We start from the raw sequence: 22,336 nt of genomic DNA, 5'->3' as shown, positions 1-22,336 counted from the left end.
CTCTGGAGCCTTGAACCAGGTCTCAGTCACTGCACAGATATCGATGTTCTCCATTTTAAGGAGTGCCTCGAGTGAATGCATTTTAAGATTTAGACTTCTAGCATTGAGTAGCATTACCTTCAGTTGTTTGCCTGTTCCTGTTATGGTGGTGAATTTATTTGAACCCTGCCTAAAAAAGGCACTATAGGGGTAGCAAGAGCCTTAGCCAGTATCCGGAATCACAGGGGTGACAGGTGCAGGCCATCTGTGCAAAGCATCGTGGTCTGTCGACCATGTCATCCCAAGTAGACAGATGATGGATCCCCTTAGAATAACACCAGAAGCTTAACCAATTGTTGAAGTCAATCATTTTGTCCTTGTACTGTGGTATCATTCTGGGCGATGGCAGAATGCTACTCAGGGCTAGGGTCATACCTGCCTGGGCTATAAGACCAGAGAGTTCTTCCATGTCTCTTTTCATGTAGTCCAGGGAGGTACGTCTCAGGTAATTCACACCAACATGGACAATGACAGAGTCATATTTGTACTTGGTGTGGCGTGACCTGAGTGTGTGGGTTAATGTAACCTTCTCCTTGTCTAGCCTGGTGAGTGGGACATCAGTGTGCCTGACTATAGAGTCACCTAAGACTAGTGTGTTGGGTACATTGTTTTGCCTTACTGGCTGTGGTTGAGTGGCACACTGAGCCTGTGGGCTATGTGTCATTTGGGTTGTGTTGGGGGATGGAGGTTGCTTGCATTTCTGCTTTGGAGGTCTCTGTTGCTTAGGCAGATTATTAATTAGAGCCTCTGCGAATGTTTTTGTGTTAGTGTGTGTGGATTTTGGTGGTATAGATTTAGTGAGACTATGTGATGAGTGTGGTGTGGTGCAAATGTTTTCCTTCTCCTCATGACTTGTCAAGTTCAGTCTTGGTTAGAGAGAGCTTTACCTCCAGTTTGGCTAGATAAGTGCATCTCTCACAGGTTGTAGTGTTGGGTGGTAGGAGGAGAGGGTTGTCAGTGTACATGAGGCAATTTCTACATTGCCTCAAGATGCCCAGATTAATCAGATAGGAGAGAACACTGGGAGCTGACCCTTGGACATGCCTGAATAAAAACACTATTTTCCTCTAGATAAGTGAGGAAAGTGAGTAGTGTATCCATATTCATAAAGGATACTCACACCTCCAGGTTGGTGGCAACGCATGAAGCTTCGGAAACCATCCAGGTGCAACTAACAATAGGCAAAACTGCTCTACAAATTGTAGCATGCTACAGGCCACCCTCTCAAACTCAGGAACCCCACACAGCCTTCCTGAAGACACTGGAGGGTATAAATGTATCTCCAAACACCATCATATTGGGTGACTTCAACTACCCGAATATAGACTGGGAACATTACTCAAGCCCTAACTTTCTAGCCCAACGGTTCCTGGAGTTCATAAATTCAAATGCCATGGAACAGCTAGTCACTGTTCCCACGAGAGGAGAAAATATACTAGATCTCATTGTCACAAACATGGGGACAAAATGCTCCACACCGAAGTATATCCCTCATTGGTGAGATCTGATCATAAACTAATCTCACTGGAAATCCACATCCCGCCCCACCCCAAACAAAAGACCATAGTGAAGAACTTCTCTAAAGCAAACTTCACACTACTCAAGACTGGTGTGGTATCCTTCAAGGCCCCTGAGTCAGAGGAAACCACAACCCAAGCTGCGGAAGCCCTTACAAATGCCTTCTATGAACACCTCCAGGACTGCATGGATCAGGCAATCCCAAATAAAACCAAGACTCTTTCCACAAAGGGCAAACGTCCAGTCTGGTGGACCCCAGCCATTAACAAACTTTACAATAAGAGGAGAAAGCTATTACATGATAGAACAAAATCCATAAAAGGGAAGTCACCCCTGATCATTATTAGTAAAAATTACGAGCACTCATAAAATCAACTAAGGCCAATTTTGAGAGAAAAATTGCCATGGATTCAAAGGACAATCATAAGGCCTTTTTCAGCTATGTTAGGAACCTGGGTGGAAACTCACAGATATGCTCAGAATTAGTCCAAAATGATACAAAAATCACTGAACCCACAGACATTGCCAACATACTGGCAGACAGGTTCAGTGCAAACTTCACCCCTCTCCCCTAAAGGAGAGATAACTATCCCAGCCGAGTGTAGCCTCCCGGACATCTCAAATGCGCAGGTGAAAGCTGCTCTCTCTAAAGCTAAAAACACAGCATCAATGGGACCGGATGGTGTCCCCGGCTGTGTGCTACACGAGCTAAATGAGGAATTAAACCCGCACATAAGGCAGCTGTTTAATCTCAGCCTTACCACAGGATACGTGCCCAAGGAGTGGCGTCACGGCAACTGTGGTCCCACTCCACAAAGGTGGCCTCACGGACCCTGGTAATTACAGCCCCATAAGCTTAACAAGTCTAGTCTGCAAAGCTATGGAGAGGATCATAATGGAGCTCATAAACAAAGATATAGGGGACTTGCAGACATTGGACCCGACCCAGTTTGGCTTTGTCAAGGGAAGATCATGCCTTTTGAACTTGGTGACTTCTTGAAATAGTCACCAAGGCCATTGATGAGGAAAGGCAGTCCATACAGCCTACCTTGACCTTGCAAAGGCTTTCGACACAATACCCCACTCGGGTATTGTAGAAAAACTTACCAGCTTAAATGTAAACCCATATGTCACAAGATGGGTTGCAAACTGGCTTAAGGACAGAACCCACAGGGTTAGAGTTGCTGGCGCTGTGTCAGACTCCAAGCGGTCACAAGTGGTGTCCCACAGGGCTCGGTCCTTGGCCCCTATTGTTTGGCATCTACTTCTCAGAAGTACAGGCCAACATGGGAGGACTTTGGCTGACAAAGTTTGCAGATGACTGCAAACTGGGCCATAGTGGAAAGTGCATCGGACACTGATATCCTTCAGAAGGGACTCACGGAAACAGATAGCTGGTGCCAGAGCCATGGCCTGAAGTTAAACGCCAAAAATGTATAGTCATACCCTTCGGGAAAAACAAGGTAACCCCAAGCTACCATATAGGTGGCAATCCACTAAGCACAGAAGAGGTTATCAGGGACCTGGGGACCCAGGTTGACAGTGGCCTTTCTTTGACACTCACATTGCTAAAGTGGTTAGAAAGACCTTCTACATTGCCCACCTGATCATGAAGGGATTCACATCCAGATCTAGTGAGGTCATTGTTCCCCTGTACTCTTCACTTATCAGACCAATGATCGAGTACAATGCCCCATTCGGGATGTATCTCACCCGACATCTGCAGCAATTGGAGAGGCCCCAAAAGTTCCTCACCAAAAGGATAAAGGGACTCCAAAATCTGTCATATGCTGCCAGATTGAAGAAACTCCAGCTCTATTCAGTCGCATACCGTCTGCTCAGAGGTGACATGTGCCTGACATACAAGGCCATGTCCAACCCGGAATTAATGGACATGCTCCACCTCAAAAATCCAAATCCACCAAAACCACTAGAGCAAGCGACTTAAACCTTAGCACGGATATAAATAGGACGTGCTGGAGGGATAGATTTATCACTCAGACTCCCTATGCTGTGGAATAAAATCCCGGTCCATGTGAGGCAGAGCACCTCGCTGACTCTGTTCAAGAGAAATCTAGACCTGTGGATGGGAGATCGTAGGTTTACCCCGGGAATCATCTCTGGGTCACTGCTGGACAGAGGCACAACAAACTAATGGGCACAGTATTTTTTCATATAAGGGGTGGCGTAAGCCACAATAATTTGGGCTAGGCTTATAAATGCCTTAGGGCAGATAGCCTAGTATAAACCTATGAACCTATGAACCTATGAACAAGAGCTGTTTTTCTCTAAGCAAGTGAGAAAAGTAAGTACAAAAACTGTTTTCCTCTAGGTAATGAGGAAGACAGAGTACTACAGTAATTAGTAGCTTATTTAGTGCTTACAAATTCTGAACAAGTGCTGAGCATGAACAAGCAAATTTAATCTGTATCTGAGAATCTGTATCTGCACTAGACGAGTGACAGGACAGAAACAAGTGCAAATGCAGGCTTTCAAATCAGAAAGTTGAGAGAGATGGAAGAGATTGCCCAAACAGCCAAGAACTACAATTTCTGGGCCAGAACCACTCCTTATGCGGTAGACAGATTACCTAGTGCTTACCACTCCCACTGATAATCTAGAAGGCTTCCCTCCAACACAGAAAGGCTTTGGGGGCTCAGAAGCTTACACACAGTCCTGGATACAGAAAATCTATATCTGGAACACTAATTACAGGAAAGGTAGGAAACAGTCTTACAGTCTTTTGTTTTTTTTTTTTACCCTGACTTGTCTGATTTCCAAAGCCACAGAACAAAATCTGACCTCATAAACTTCAAATTAGACCCACATCTGATTGGCTCTGTCAAAATGAGGATATTGCCTATTCAACTTGGACAACATCTTTGAGAAGATCATGCAGGCTACAGACAATCATTCTGTACACACAACTTAATTGGATTTGCCCATGCTAGCATTAAGAAGCAAAGTTCTTTACAAGAAAACTCAGTTGCCTACCCACCTCACCACATAGGAAAGAGAATCCACATAGTTAAAGGTGGCAAGCACCTCCTCTAAAAAGTATATAGGTAAGCAGTGGTGTGTCCAAGGGCTCAGTACTAGGACCCACCCTTTTCAGCATCAACTTCTCCGATTTGTAGACGGGGAATCGGAACCTTTGTGCAAGTATGTTTACAGACTACTGCAAACTAAACATTAGTCAAACTTCCCCTCAGATACCAATTATTTAAAGCAGGGGCTAACTCTTGTAAACAAATAGTATACAGAAAAGAGGCTAAATTTAGAGTAAAAACCTGCAGTATTCATGTTTGGTATACAACTCTTCCTCTCAAAGTTTAATACAACAAATACCCTCACATCAAAATGGTAATGTAGTAATCTCAGTACATAGGTCAGTAATTCTTTATCCTCTGAGCAACATGTAGCAAAGGTAGTCAGAAAATTATTTTTAGCACAGCATCTAAAGGCATATCACCCCAGTGAAAAAAAGTTACTATCCTTCTGTATGTAGGCTTAAGGCCAAATATGAACTACAACACCCCCTTCAGGATGAGCCTTTCTATACATAACCTTCAGGAAAGGCGCATGGATTGCTAAATAAAACGACTTCCGGTTTCGCAGTTTTTTTTTTAATTATAATTTTGCCTAGTCTTTTTAATCCTTTACGCGATTTCTTAAAAACTCTTGTAGTGTGATCTATGCCTTTTGTTCCACACCATTAGGGACCCCATTTTCCTTGACCTTCTGTATCTTTGAAGGTCAACAGCTCCAATATTACCAGAACTAGATCTCCTCCAGCATCCAATCCTACCTCACACCTTGAACAAACTCCCTCAGCAAGTTAAACAAAGCAGCATCCTGCACCCTTAAAATTAAACATGGACTGGATAGGTACCAATAAATTTACTCCAGGACTGACCTGATTAACCCTTCTTGACTTACTCCAGTACTGTCATCACTAAAGAACAGGTAACATCTTTAAAAACATTTATTATTTCATTATTTATAACAACCTTCAAAAAATGTGTTTTATTTCTCCAACATTTAAATTTTCTCTCATCTCATCAATGTATTTTATGTTTATGTTCTTGCGCTTAAAATAACATCACGTGGGATATGGCATTCTACCTACACAACAAAGCATTATGAATAACATAATGAAGTTATTTCTTAGATTTGAAGACACTAGCTTATATTATGGTTACAACACTACATACCTTGTACGATCAATGGCAAATTAAGGCAGTTCATTTAAAGTACCCAGTCTACATTTACAGAACACCACACCAATAAGCAGCTTCCTGGTTCTGCAGTACTGCAAAGTCATAAATGCAATCAACCCTCCAAACAAAAGAAAAAAAATCTAATAAAGCAATAAAAAGGGAAGAAAGCAAAGTATTACCAAACACTACCTGTACAATAAAAGGTTCATATGTGCCAAGCAATCTATATGTAGCCCTCTACAAGCCTACCCATCAATCCTCAGTCAAAAGCTCCCACCAGCATCAAGGACAACAATACAAGACAGACTGATGGTTGACATCACAAACCCCATTATCTAGTTTACCATGAAAGTAAGGACACTACTCTGCCTGACATATAGTGGAAGTTTGTTCCAGAAGTAAGGATAAGTTGGGATGTCAATCCATTACTCAACACATCTTATTTATTGATGAAGGTTTAGTTCCTTTAGCCTGGGATTACAGCAGCCATTTGTTCTGTGAAGGAAGAAAAGATCAAAGAGGGACAGACCCTTCATGTCTCAAAAGGCTAGACATTCCCCAACAGAAGAATCTGAAAGAAAGAAACTGGGGCTGCTGACAGTCTGACCCAGTAACTAAAAGATCAGTGGCCTCGGAACGTTTAGTTATGAACTTCTTTTTTCACTAAATATTTTTTTATTATTTCAAATGAGATCTGTTAAAAACATTACATGAAATAAAGATAAATAACATTTATAATTCTAAAACATTACTAACTTCAATCCATTGTATAACTATTTACATTGGCATCTATTCAAATAACATTGAAATTTTATATTATGTAAAATTAGAAACATAAGATGATACATCTCCATCGATCTTTTCAAATATTTCCAGTACTTTCATCCAGGAGTAATGGTAAGATGTAGATCTTTTATTTCTGCTCTTCACTGTTAATAGTTCCATGCGAGCAACTGTTGATGTTAAATTCTTAAATTCGCTGAAGGTAGGAGAAGTCTCATTTTTCCAATGTATAGTTATGATTTTGCATGAGATTGCCAATAGTGACCATAAGATTTTAGTGTCTTTTTTGGTACACAGTTTGGTATAGGAGAGTTGAATAAAATTAAAGACTTTGTTAATTGAAAATTATCATTATACACAGTCTGAAAAAAATAGATAATAGACTTCCAATACATATTAAGACATATATATTCATAAAAAACATGCTGCCAATCTGCTTTTAACTTGATATGGCATCTCCAACATTGATCTTCAATAGAATACATTTTGGTTAGTAGTTATGAACTTCTGAGGTCTCTCTAGTAGAGGGACAGGTTCAGGCAAAGGAAATACTAAAGGGGGCACTATATTTAATAATGCATCTCATGAGATACGAGTAACTCTGCGGTGGTGGTGCCGCAGTAGCGTTTTGTCACCTCACAGTATGACGTTATTCTGTTAGATTCTCAGCTAAAGCGTCTTCTGTGCGGAGACCTGCGTGAATGGGCGTACCTTCGTTGAAGGTTGTGCGTCAGAGCTGGCAACTCGGTATGTAAAAATCTACTGCCAATCATTAGCGGACCGGAGTACCACTGTGGCGACCCCTAACCAGGAAAAGCCGAAAGATACAACAACATGAGATACGAGTAAAAGAAAATCAAAACTTCTCTGGATCTAAAGGAGACACCTTTGGATATTAAATGAAACAAATACTGGGCTTTCTTAACTACGTGGGGACACGGTGGTCAAAAGACATGTAAACAGTGTCTTCACTGGGTCAGTCAGTCACCTATCCTATGGGGAAAATGTTTTGTTTACCAAATTTAACTACAGTACATTTTTAATAAGACACATAGTCAAGGAGTCAATTTTTGCCTGTACTCAATTTTTAACTTATGAATAGAGTCAACTTTTGCCTGTACTCAATTTTTAACTTATGAATACTAACACAAAGCCTAATAAGACAATGTAGTAAAATGTGTACATGCTTATAATCAGAAAAAAAAAATCAACTGTGTTAAGTACATTAATGCACATGAAGAGCTTAACTGTTACATAAAGAAAAAGTTGTAAAACATACACATTTTATAGACACAATAAGGCTCCTCTGACAACTGTCATATGCCAGCCCTACACCTACTACATACAGAAGGCCAATGTACTAACAGTTTTCTGCCTTACCACCAATGTGTGGGGTGACCGGTCTTAATGTTTACTTACTACAAGTAAATTGCGTTTCTAACATGCAAAGTACAATGTGCAGCCAGACTCACTCTAGGGTACTTTATTCAGCATCTTTCAGAGGTAGTATAATGTCCAAGTGTTTAACCCAAAGGGCTACACTGCAAACTTGAATGCAGCCTACTTCCTTGGAAGGAACCCTACTCACATCGAACACTGAGGGGGGACAACAACCCAATAAAATTAACCTATACAGTTTTCTTTCTAAAATGCACCGAGACTATCATTTGGACAGAGATGTAATCCTTTAAAATATTACGACAGATACAGTAAATAACACGGATTGCAAAATAAATTCTACACAACTGCCCAAACCAACCTACCCGAAAGAGTTAAGGGATACCTGTCGGCAATACCTCACATTCTTATAAAGGGAAATACTTCCTAAACCAGCCTTCTGCTTCCTGGCTACGGGCCTCGCAGTTAACATTATTAAATGAAGGGAAGCTGTCCACGGGTCATAACACATACAACAAAACACCATTCGACAACGACACAGAAACAGCCAGAGGAACTTCAACGAACAACTATCAGTCGGTGTATCCCACTTCATAACATATGTCATGGCTGGTTTTGTCATCAGCCGGTGTCACTTAGCTTTACGTTTAAGCAATTTTACGTTTAACAACCTGAAGCTAAACAATTCACAACTAACATCACCACTACAAGTGCCTGTGAGTGGCATCAGTTTAGATCCACGGGTGGGGGTGAATAAACGTTATTTCTAGTTTTACTGTTCATGCCCCTTCCTAGCACACCATTTCCTCTGGCATTCTGCTATGTACTCTCCCGAGATAACATCCCATTATATCAGCCTGTGCTCTTCACACGGCCACGGCTGCCGCCCGTTCTGTGAAGTGCTGAAGCGAAACAAAAGTACGATGACAAAGGCGCAGCTGCCTATCCCTCACGCGCCCACACTAACTTGCACAGAAACACACGTCCTGTCAGAGAGTCACGGCTGCACAACCAGTACCGACTTGAGCAGGGCAGGCCCCCTCCCCAGACGTCTTCACCTTTCCAGTTCAGTCACATCGAAACCAACAACTCTCTCTTACCTCCTGTGCATGCTGCACAAAACAGCAACAAAATCCAATGGAGGGATGTCATTCTTAACACGCACTGTTAAGAGACCAGCATTGAACCGTTCTATTTCTAATCCAAGAGAATAATAAAAATCCAACTAAAAAGCACCGATTCCACTCCAATTCAATCCTCCACTTCCCTGAATATCGCGGACAACTCTTCGCTGACGTACAGTGACGTCACGCAAGACGAGGCGGCCTTCCTAAACCAACCCCCTACGCTCGAGTTACAAAACACATTAGGGAGCGGCGCATAGTAACCGCTTTTTACAGAGATCTTGTTGAGTTTTTGTAAGATAAGTAGGCTGGAGAATTTTTTTTTAATTATTTTAAACATGCGAGTCACAAAATTACTTTCCATCTCAAAACCCCCTCTTTCACACATACCTCCCAATCTGTTAGCACTAGAATTCTGGACAAAACCAAACATAATGGAGATAACAAAATTAAGGATAGATTTTAAATATTATTATTTTTTTAATTTCTCCAAGTCTTTTGGATTTCTATTACCATGGCGGGAACGGACTCGATTCCTAAGTATGATTAAAGTTCATGAAATTAGTTTTAATATTTGATGTCAGCCAGTAGTGCTCTTCGCTGCACCGGCAATGTGCCCAGTAATGACTCCTGCAATTTGTACTGGGTTACCGTTACATATATTGGTAACGTATCTAAGTACCAGTGTAGATTGTTTTTTTTGTAAGACTGCTCTCATTTCTGCCTGCAAATCCTGATATTGTATGACTGTGTCTCTCTGTATGCAAGACACTGTAATCACTGGGTATAATGATTTCAATGTTCAATGCCACTTTTGTCTTTTTTTCATGGACCACTATATCTGGTTTTCTCGCATCTAACTTTTGAACTGTTGGTAATGGGTGATCCCATGTGATGTAGACTTCATCATTTTTATGATGCTTTGTGGCTCATGTTCCCAGTGTTTTTCAGCTGCTTCATTATTATAATGCTTGCACAATCCCCAGTGCAACAGTTTTGAGACATTATTATGCCTTTCAGTAAATGAATGAGAGGGAGGATAGAGTAGAGGTGGCGGAGGTGGATGAGTTTAAATACTTGGGATCAATAGTTCAGAGTAATGGTGAGTGTGGAAGAGAAGTGAAGAAGAGAGTACAGGCAGGATGGAGTGGGTGGAGGAGCGTGTCAAGAATGATTTGTGACAGACGAGTACCAGTAAGAGTGAAAGGGAAGGTCTGCAAGAGGGTAGTGAGACCAGCTATGTTATATGGGTTGGAGACAGTGGCATTGACAAAAAGGCAGGGGTTAGAGCTAGATGTGGCAGAGTTAAAGATGTTAAGATTTGCACTGGGTGTGACGAGGGTGGACAGGATTAGGAATAAGTATATTAGAGGGTCAGCCCAGGTTGGAAGGTTTGGAGACAAAGCCAGAGAGGCAAGATTACGTTGGTATGGACATGTGCTGAGGAGGGATGCTGAGTATATTGGGAAAAAGATGCTAAGGATGAAGCTACCAGGTAACAGGAAAAGAGGAAGGCCTAAGATAAGGTTTATGGATGTGGTGAGAGAGGACATGCAGGTGGTTGATGTGACAGAGCAAGATGCAGAGGACAGGAAGAAATGGAAACAGATGATCTGCTGTGGCGAACCCTAACGGGAACAGCCGAAAGAAGATGATGATTATGCCTTTCAGTATACAGTCCTTCTGCCATTAGTATATCACAACCACCAACAAGGTGTACAACTGTTTACAATTCTGTTTTACAAAACCTGCATTTGTCTGTTTCTCCCATATGTTCTATGGATTTTGTATAACAATGTGTACATAGCCCGCTATCTTCGGTCACCAATATTAACCTTTCATCTTTTGGTTTGAATTTGCCTCTCCTTAACCATTCCTGCATTCGATCCTAATCAAAATGAGGTTCTTCCAGGAATTTTCAATATTTGCAACTATATTTATGCATTGTCCACATTTCTTGCCTTCTCATCTGATCCTTCTCCTTATATTCTTTCTTTTGTTTTTTGGCACATTCAATTGCTGTCTTATTTTTATCTAATTCTGGTTTGATTTCCATTCCCGCTTGACATCAATATGCTTCTGCTAGATTAAGAAGGGAAGTCAACTTAGATTTATTCTCCTCATGTTTCAAAACTTTCACTATGTTTGGGAGTTATGAGTCATCAGATATGTATGCAGTCCCACAATTGTAGATCTATACATGTAATCAGTTTCAAGGAGGCCCATACCTCCTTCGGAACAGGGACTATATAATCTTGGTATGCACTGATTTTTATAAATCATTTGATGAGCACGAAGTATCCTTCTTGTTTTCCTGTCTAATCTATCCAACACTTTTTAAGGCCAGTCAATCACTCCAAAACTGTAAGTTAGGACAGGAAGAGCAAATTGGTTTATAGCCTGAATGTTGTTCTTAGATGTCAATGCTGTATCCAGGATTGATTTAAGTCTTCTAAAATATTGCTTAGTAAGTTTTATTCACATCTGTTCATGTGTTATTGCTGATCCTTCATCAATTCCCAAATATTTATACACTCCCTCTTGCTCAAGTTCTTTTTATATCACATTCTTGTCCCAAACTAATGTTTTCTTGGTGCTGCAGCTTTCCTGCTTTAAAGGTTGCTTTTGCACATTTATCAAGACCAAATGGTATTCTTATATCATCTGAAAAGGTTTTGACTACTTGCAGTTGTGCTTTCAGTTCCTCAACTGATGAGCTATGCAGTTTTAAATCATCAACAAATAGAAGATAAAAAGTCTTTACACTTTGTTGCTTTCTGCAAGCCAACTTATAGCCATGACCTAATCTGTTAATCAGACAGCTTAGTGGGTTAAGGGCAAGGCAAAAGAGCAGCGGTGACAGAGAATCCCCCTTGGAATACCCCCCTTTGGATTTTTATCCCTGGAATAATAATTTGTCCTTTATCATGGCTTAAATACAAAGTGGTTTGCTACTGTTTCATGGTCGCTGTGATGTAGTTTATCAGTGTAGGGTGTATCTTATACATTTTAAGCACTCTTTTATCCATGAATGTGGGATACTGTCAGATGTTTTTTGTAGTTAATCCATGCCATACTTAGATTATTCCCCTTTTTACAGTTCTCCACTATAACTTTATTTAACAACAAATGATCCTTTGTTCTATAGGACTTTCTTTTATTGCCCTTTTGTTCTATTGCCATAATTGCGCTTTCTTCTAAATGACTATAAACTCTGTCGGCAATCCCAGCATCAAGTCCAGTATATAGTTTATACGTCATCAGAAGGCAATTTATTGGTCTATAATTTTTAGGGTAGCTTGCAGGTTCATTCTTAAGTAGGAGCATTGTTTTTCCTGTTGTTGAACTCACTTTTAGAAGAGGCAAAAACTTGAAATCTTTGCTAGAACATCCTGACGGTATTCCCACACGGACACCAGAGATGTATAAATGTCAAAATTGTAATCAGTGTAGATACATCTATGAATCTAATCGATTCATAATCAATAATCATAGATTTGATTTGCGTTGTAGATGTACCTGCAATTCCAGGATGGTCGTATATTTAGCACAATGTCAAAAATGTGCAGGATTTTATGTGAGGAAGACTGAGCGTAGATTACGTGAGCGAATTTACGAACATCAATACGCCATTAGCAAGGAAAAACAAGATAATGCCCTTGCCAAGCACATTTTTCAATACAAAGATCATTTTTTCAGATTTTTAGTGATTGATCAAATATCTGAAAATAAGAGAGGGGCCCCATTACATTTGTTTTTGGAGGCGTCAGAATTAAGATGGCAGATTAGGCTTAATGCTTATGTATTACCTGGATTGAATGATGGTTGCTCTATTAGCAGCCTGTTAAAATTGAGAAACCAGTCAAGATAAGGTAATCGTCTTGACAGGTTAGGGTTGTTTGTCATCACTTATATTTCATAATTCATTTTTCATGTTTATTTCATATTTTATGTTTATTTAATGTGTATATTTTTTATGTATATTTTATGTTTATACCTATACACATTTAATTACAGTATTGAATATGTTAGCTTAGAGTGGTCATTTTAACTTTCCATGAATCCTATTCACTGTGTTTTTAAGTTATATTGTGACTATGCTTTTAAATTTAAATTTACATATGTAATTAATAGATTGATTGGTCAATTGACTGTTAATGAGGTGTTTGGTAATTATTTAAGCCTCGTGTTACAGTTTTGTATTGTCTGAAGAAGTCTGCTTATGTAAGCAGACGAAAAGCGCTTCATTTCATTAAACTTTTGTGTTGTCCTGAGACCAGTGGATTATTTTTGAATACCTTGCTGCATTTGGATCCTTTTGTTTTTTCTTGGTTTGTGGTTTGGTCTACATTAGTAGTTTATGGCGTCTGGATCCGCCAGCAGTGATGGTTTTTCTCCTAACACTACACCTGTATTACTTAGGAGCTGTAATAGTGCTTCGCTAGCACCAGCTACTACTCCCATGGCAGCTCAGGACAACTTGTTCGACTCTTTGTTCAAAAGAATGGACTCGCTTTGTGCGAGGTTAGACAAATTAGACTCACAGCAACAGGACATGAAAAACTTAATTTTGCCTTTGTCTGGCAACTTAAGAACCACTCTAGCTGACTCTATGTCAGGTGACGTTTTATTACTGCGTGATGTGAATGTACAGCCGTCTCTTTTGAATATGCGTAAGGAAGTGAGTGTTCCGCTTCCTTCAGGCAGTACTGCTGACATACCTTTGGATCCTGCATTGAATAACATATCTAACTAATGAATGCGTTGAACGAGGGAAAGGCAGTCCATACAGCCTACCTCGATCTGGCTAAGGCCTTCGATACAATACCCCACTCGGGTATCATTGAAAAACTCATCAGCTTAAATGTTAACCCATACATCACAAGATGGGTTGCAAACTGGCTGAGTGACAGAACCCACAGGGTCAGAGTTGCTGGCGCCATGTCAGACTCAAAGCCTGTCACAAGTGGTGTCCCACAGGGCTCAGTCCTGGGCCCACTCTTGTTTGGCATCTACTTTTCCGAAGTACAAGCAAACACAGGAGGGTTATGGCTGACAAAGTTTGCAGATGACTGCAAACTGGGCCATAGTAGAAAACACATCTGACACAGATATCCTTCAGAAGGGTCTCACAGAAACGGATAACTGGTGCCAGAGCCACGGCCTGAAGTTAAATGCCTAAAAATGCATAGTCATACCCTTTGGGAAAAACAAGGTTACCCCTAGCTACCAAATAGGTGGCAATCCACTGAGCACAGAAGAAGTTATCAGGGACCTGGGGACCCAGGTTGATAGTAGTCTGTCATTCGACACCCATGTAGCTAAAGTAGTTAGGAAGACCTTCTACATTGCCCACCTTATCATGAAGGATTCTCATCTATATCAAGGGAGGTCATAGTCTCCCTTTACTCATCACTCATCAGACCAATGATTGAGTACAATGCCCCATTCGGGATGTATCTGACCCGACACTTGCAGCAGCTGGAAAGGCCACAAAAGTTCCTCACCAAAAGGATAAAGGGTCTCAAAAATCTGTCCTATGCTGCCCGACTGAAAGAACTCCAGCTCTATTCAGTCGCACCGCTTGCTCAGAGGTGACCTTTGCCTAACATACAAGGCCATGTCAAACCCAGATTTGATGAATATGCTTCACCTCAAAAAATCTAGATCCATCAGAGCCACAAGGGCGGGAGACTTAAACCTCGACACGGCTATTAATAGGACGTGCTGGAGGGATAGATTCATCACCCAAAGACTCCCTATGCTGTGGAACAAAATCCCGGTACATGTGAGGCAGAGCACCTCGCTGGCCTTGTTCAAGAGAAATCTTGACCAATGGATGGGAGATCGCAGATATACCCCAGGGATTACCTCAGTGTCACTGCTCGACAGAGGCACAGCAAAATAATGGGTATAGTTCCCCATACTAAAGGGGTGGCGTAAGCCATAAAACGATGGGCTAGGCTTGTAAATGCCCTCGGGCAGTTAGCCTAGTATGAACCTATGAACCTATGAACTGTCGTTACTCAATCAGCGACTGTATCAGGTGATGACATTCAGCGTAACTAAGCGTTTTCCCAGCAAATGGGACACTCTAACAACCATATGGAGCCCAACTCATTAAATGGAATACCCGTACTTGGTAATTGGTTATCGGAAGGCTTCGCGCTTTCTAGACATGGGGATGGAGTTACTAGTATGCGGAAGTCTAACCAAGTAGGACATTACGAGGTAAATAACTCTATAACAGCTAAACTTAAACTTTTTGACAAACTACATGTTAAGCTTAAAAGATTACAGCTCGAAATATCTTATTTTAAGGAGTTCCTTGACTGTAAAGTGATACCTAAAGGCTTAAGGCACTATCAGTATCCAACAGGCTGGTTTCGAATTCAGACTTCCACAAGGAACTTTTAACGTTATTTGACCAGCAAGGATTCGATTTGTTGACTCTAATGATTAAGCATTATTCTATTTGAGTTGGCCAGCTAACTACAGAAATAACTGAGTTAGATAACACCATCAAAATGCACGATGAATTTAATAGGTATAAATACGACTATAGTCGATGCTTTAGTAGCATTGACCAATATTTGAATAAACTTAAGTTGAATAAAGTTAAAAAATTGGACCGGGACTGTAAAGCCTACGAGCAAGGGGTGGCTTACCCCCCTCCTGCACCATCACAAGCTTGGCAACACCCTTTGGTTAACACTAATGAATGTTTTGTTGCCAATGACGGAAGACAGAACTCCGTCAGTGACATCCCAACTACTAGTATTAGAGATTTGGACTCTTTTGTAGATTCCCAAACTGAACATGTAGTTAGGAGAAGTGAGAGGTTGCAAAACCGGAAGCAACAGGCCAATAAAGTAATTTCATCTGTGCACACTGGCCAACAGCAGGTTTTTCACAATGCCAATCAATTGGGGGCTATTCCAAAGCAACGCAACAACTACCAGCAGCAAAACAAGGGGAACTACCAGAGACTGAATCAACAGAGACTGTAATATTTACTTCTGTCAGCAATTTGAGCCCTCCCTCAGAGATTTGTTATAATGGAAATATTGTTGCCAATGCTGACAGTAATACTCAATGTATTGATTATTTATGTCCTGGGTATCTTGTTGCCCCTGTCATTGATATCCCCAATATAGCTAGTAATATTGACATTTCCTTGGACCTTGTTAATGAAGTTGTGAAACCAGTCATTACTACTAATCAAATAGGGGATTTTAACATTTATAACTTTTCTTCTGTTATGATTCCAAGTGATTTAGCAGATTTTCTTTCCAAGGGGCAAACATATGTACCTCAACAAAGTTTTGACCTAGTAGGGACTATCATTGACATTAAATTGTTTACCTGTAAGTTAAATTTCAATTTGCTGTTTGACAACAATTCTAATACTAACAACACTTATGATAACCCAATCAGGGTACCCAGTACCTTTAACCCCCCATTGCACCCTGTCATTCAATCCTTTGAAAATATGTGTGAACTAGACTTAAGGCAGAAGAATATGTATTTATCCAACACTAGAACAGCTAATAAATGTAGGGAAGAACTGGAACTACTTGACTTTGTTAAAGCGCATAGTTTACGTATTTGCAAACCGGACAAGGGAGGGAGAGTAGTGGTGTTCGATAAAGTCAACTACTTCGATAGAATGCTTGATCTACTTAACAACGATGCCTATATCTTAAGCTCTAGATCTGAAGTAAACAAAGCTTATTACAACATTAAAAATAACCTAGATGAAATGTTTTTTGAAGGTCGACTAGATCAGGACCAGTATAAGTATCTCACTACTCTATACCCCAGGTTCCCTTGTCTTTTTGGGATTCCAAAAATACATAAGGACCTCTTCAACCCTCCTATGCGTCCATTAGTGGACGGACGCGGATCCCCCACATATTCTTGCGCTAAATTAGTAGATTCTATTTTACAGAAATATCTGAAATAGGAAGAACAAATCTGTAAAGATTCATGGTCCTTCCCGGAAAAAATAGGTGATTTGGCATTTGATAAAAAATATAATTTCTTGACAATAGATGTCAAAGACTTATATACATGTATTCCTCTACAATTAGCAATTGAATGGGTGGGTTTTACCCTTAAGAACAAGGGCGCCCCAGTAGATGAAATTTCATTAGTTATGGAACTACTGGACATGATTTTATTTAACAACTACTTTATGTTGGGTGAGAATTTCTATCTACAAAAAAATTGGGGTTGCCATGGGTTCACCTTGTGGGGCAAGTCTAGCCAACATGGTGATGTCCTATTGGGAAAAGGAGTACGTGTTGAATAATCAAGCACTTATGCAAAAGATCAGGTACTACACACGGTACCTTGATGATATTTTTATCCTGCTGGAGGGAGGTGAATCAGACAGCAAATTGATATTGGATTTCTTCAACTCTATTACAGATTTTTTGTCCTTTACTTCTAATTTCAGCGAGAATGCTATTGCATATTTGGATATATGGCTAGTTAAAAATGTGGAGCTGAATAAATATGCAGCTAGTATCTATAGAAAGCCCACACATTCCAACTCCTTTCTACACTTTAGCAGCTGCCACCCGAACTACCAAAAAAGGTCAGTAGTAAAGGGGCAGCTAGTCAGAGCAGCTCGCATGGTGAGCATTGAACAAGATTTTCATAATGAGTGTAAGCTATTAGTCAGTATGTTTCTGCATAGAGGGTACCCCTGATCCCTACTTGAGAGTTTAGTTAAAGAGGTTACTAACAAGAGACTGAATGGTATTTATCAACCTATTCTCAAGATTGATTTAAATAGGGAGTTTGCGAATATGGATGTACCTGAGTTAGTTAGACATGACGAATCATTGTCCCATGATACCAACATTAATGCCAGGTTAATTTTAACATATTGTGCTAATAGCCACCTTATATTGGACATCATTACTAAGAACTGGAATGTCTTTCGTGGTAACCATGCAGTGTTCGGTAAAGTGGGTAATAGACCAGAACTCACTTTTAGAAGAGGCAAAAACTTGAAATCTTTGCTAGAACAACCTGATGGTATTCCCATATGGACACTAGGGATGTATAAATGTCAAAATTGTAATCAGTGTAGATACATCTATGAATCTAATCGATTCATAACCAATAATCATAGATTTGATTTGCGTTGTAGATGTACCTGCAATTCCAGGATGGTCGTATATTTAGCACAATGTCAAAAATGTGCAGGATTTTATGTGGGAAAGACTGAGCGTAGATTACGTGAGCGAATTTACGAACATCAATACGCCATTAGCAAGGAAAAACAAGATAATGCCCTTGCCAAGCACATTTTTCAATACAAAGATCATTTTTTCAGATTTTTAGTGATTGATCAAATATCTGAAAATAAGAGAGGGGCCCCATTACATTTGTTTTTGGAGGCGTCAGAATTAAGATGGCAGATTAGGCTTAATGCTTATGTATTACCTGGATTGAATGATGGCTGCTCTATTAGCAGCCTGTTAAAATTGAGAAACCAGTCAAGATAAGGTAGTCGTCTTGGCAGGTTAGGGTTGTTTGTCATCACTTATATTTCATAATTCATTTTTCATGTTTATTTCATATTTTATGCTTATTTAATGTGTATATCTTTTATGTATATTTTATGTTTATACCTATACACATTTAATTACAGTATTGAATATGTTAGCTTAGAGTGGTCATTTTAACTTTCCATGAGTCCTATTCACTGTGTTTTTAAGTTATATTGTGACTATGCTTTTAAATTTAAATTTACATATGTAATTAATAGATTGATTGGTCAATTGACTGTTAATGAGGTGTTTGGTAATTATTTAAGCCTCGTGTTACAGTTTTGTATTGTCTGAAGAAGTCTGCTTATGTAAGCAGACGAAAAGCGCTTCATTTCATTAAACGTTTGTGTTGTCCTGAGACCAGTGGATTATTTTTGAATACCTTGCTGCATTTGGATCCTTTTGTTTTTTCCTGTTGTTACCCAGGTTGGTGTCTGTTTGGGGTGCGCATATAAATAGTTCTTACTCATGGCTAAATCTTCATGCAAAGATGTTAATACTTTTAACCAGAAGTTAGGTACTGCATCTGGGCCTGGGGTTTTCCAATTAGAGGCTTTTCTTAACGTTGTTTCAATCTCTCTGGCTGTTATTTCATCCCATTTCATATCCTGTACCTTTGAACGTCTTATTCTTTCTTTTACTTTTTCTATCCATTTAGCATCTTCGTTATGTTCTACAGGATCTTCATAAATACGTCTCCAAAATGCATCTATTTCTTTTATTTTTATGGTCTTTCATTTCCTTTTACATTATTTCCTAATTCTCTATAAAACCTTTTTGGGTCATCAATAAATTGCTTATTTTTCACTTTTCCTTTATATCTATCTGTGTATCCTCTAAGTTTTTCTGCCTGCTGATATTTTAGTTTATTATTTGCGATAGTGCATTATAAATCGTGATTCATTTATAATACCGTGCATTGCTTTTATCACGTCTATCTTTATGAGTATTTTTGATCTGTTCCCTCTTCTATATACTCTTCTAACAGTGACACCTCTTGTCTTAATTGCTTTATAGTTTTCTCTATTTGATACTGTGACAAAGGGAAATACTGCCAGCCCAGCGAGCTGGAATTTTGCAAATAATCATATGTCATTTGTGAGTATCAACATAATTCATATGCTTGTGTTACAACTTTGTTAGAACTGTAGGTTATGTACTGAGCTAAAATGTAATCACAGTATGCCCTGCTGGCTTAGAACAGAAATGTATATAAACTATTGTAATTGTGTAAATGTATATGTTTTAACATTGGAAATTAGAACATAGGGGGTTAACGTGCAAAACAATAGTTGAAATTAAATTGTTTTACGATTGTGCTATAAAAGTTATCTTTCAGTTTCAGTCAACAGGAGACAGGATGTCTACATTAGGGGACTCTCTGTGTTGTTTTGTAAGTCTTTTATTGTTTTATGTCCTCTAGCAGTTGCAAGCATCTGAAGGCTATGTATTTTCACAGAGAGATGTTAAATGTTGGTAGTTTCTGACAATGGGGGTTTAGCTTGGAAACTAAAGTCAGGTGACAAAAAGTGACGCCATCCAAGCTAACCCAGCAGTAATATTTGATATTAATTTAAGAACTCTCTGAGAGAGAGAAACAGGGCATTTTGTATTTTGTCTTTGACTTAACAACATCAGCTGGAAACATCCACTCACCAGTTTCTGCACTTAGCTTGCTGTAAGTACGTTTTAAGGGCATAGTAACTCTTTTAGATTCAGATAGGAATATAGCAAGTATAGCTTAGATATTATCTTTATTTATTTGAGACTGTCCTGTAATGTTGTTTTAAAGATTTCTTGTGATTTTGAACTCTGATGTAACTGATTACTTACTGAGCATTGTTTTGTTCTTTTATTTATTATTAAATGTATTTAAACCTATCATTGTGGCTGATGTTTGTGAGACATATTTAAGCTGTTAGAGTACTTGCATATCTATTTGGTGACAATGTACAGGCCACTCCTAAAGAGCCTTGCTCTTGGTCAGACTACCATTTGGATTAATAGTAACATTACGCAGTAGGATTGGACACCCTTTGGTAAGAGCCTTAAAGTAGCTGATTAGAGTGGCTGGTGGCAGTTGGAACTACCTTATAGTCTGGGCAGAAGAGGGCACAGCTAGTAAACTTGTGCCAGCCTTTCCCAGGAGTGTGTGTGTGTTTTGCTTGTATACAAATCAAATCTCAAAGAGTGTATGTGTCAGCTACTTGCGCAGGGACATGGAGCACTGGTTGGGCAGAGAGGGTACTGGAGATCTTAATATGGCCACTCAGCTAAGATCTCAACCCTATAGCTGCGCCAGTGGGGAGTCTTATTCGGGATCTGGAGAAACTGTGATCTCTGTGTGCTCTTAAGGGAAATTGTACTTTACTGTGTGTGTACTTGTCATCCTCCTAGTGTGTAAGTTCTCCACTGTTGCCAGTGGTGAGGATTGAGGCTCCTTAATTATGGGCCAGAGAAGGGGAATAATAGATACTTCCATGATGGAATTCGATTTCTCCCCTTCCTTTCCCTTACCACCCTGTGTTCTTGTGGTAGAATTTTATCTCTTATTAATTTAGCTGCAGAGTAATATATCCTGTTTACTTCTGTTATATTGCATGGATCTCTATGAACAGTCCTAACTACTGTGTTCATTTGTTTAATCAAACTTCTGACTTTTGGGGTTTTCTTGACCTTCTGCAGTCTATTTCTTTCATTGGTCTTAATATGTCTATCTCTATCAAGCAACTCTTCTCTTAGCTCATTTTCTTTTAAATTGAGGGCACATTTTTTTGTTCTCCATTTCCTGTGGGCATTCTATAGAAAGTTCTATAGCATCTTCCTGTGGCACATTCTCTTCAGTTTCACCCTGTGTCATCCATTGCTCTGCCATATTGGAACTCACTGGCCTATCACTCCACATCATTTATTGTGTCAGAGTTGCCACAGATTCCTGTTCTTTTCCTTGCTGTATAGCTTCAACTGAACCTCTGTACTTGTTTCCTATGGAAGGCTCCAATGTATCTTCAAATGTCAACTGATTAGATTGTTCCTGCTACACTGTTTTCTCCTTAATTTGGATGTCATTGCTCTGTTCTGTTGTGTTGTTATCTGAGTTAAATTTTCTACACTAATCCTTCACTTTGCAGGTACTCCGTTATCTCAGTTTCTATTTCTTTAACTTCTCAATTACTAATCCTCTTTTCTACTTTTCCTCTTTGTTTTCTTATTTTTTGTATTTTAAAGATTTTTCATATCTATATGTCTTTGCCTGTATTTCTTTTCAAGTGTCTTTGGTGCTGTTCATTTTGCATTGATTAATTTTGCTTTCTCTTTTGCATAAATATTGCACCATATTAAACCTCTTTTTCTTTTCAATGTCCATATTTCTTCTTCAGATTTCTCCTGCTCCTCTTGTTTCTCCTTATTTTGGGGACTAGTTGTTACATCATGCTGTGATATGACCTGTGCTAGACTTCCTACACTGAATCCTTCCCTTCGGAAATATTCCATAACTTCAGCTTCTACTTTTTAACTTCTACTTGAGTAATCTTCTGTTCTACATTCCCTCTTTGTGATCTTATTTTTTTATTGTGAAAATTTCCATATCTGGATGCCTTTGCTTATATTTCTCTTCGAATATGTTTGGAGCTGCTTTTTTGTGTTGATTAATTTGGCTTTCTCCTTTGCATAAATATTGCACCAC

General features: G+C 39.5%; 1 protein-coding gene across 1 annotated transcript in view; it reads right to left on the bottom strand.

Moving 5' to 3' along the window:
* ADAM10 (ADAM metallopeptidase domain 10) overlaps window positions 1-9,289 on the bottom strand; it is a gene marked incomplete in the record, with an annotated part of 1,900,398 nt that extends 1,891,109 nt beyond the window's left edge. The window contains 1 exon segment of the mRNA XM_044078896.1: window positions 9,059-9,289. Coding sequence (XP_043934831.1) covers window positions 9,059-9,110 — 52 coding nt within the window.
* Window positions 9,290-22,336: the final 13,047 nt, after the last annotated feature.

This window comes from Protopterus annectens, chromosome 7.part1 (genome assembly GCF_019279795.1).
Source record: "Protopterus annectens isolate FY-2018-M chromosome 7.part1, PAN1.0, whole genome shotgun sequence".
NCBI lineage: Eukaryota > Metazoa > Chordata > Ceratodontiformes > Protopteridae > Protopterus > Protopterus annectens.
The sequence above is the reverse complement of the archived record's forward strand: the minus strand, read 5'-3'. Positions and strand labels throughout refer to the sequence as shown.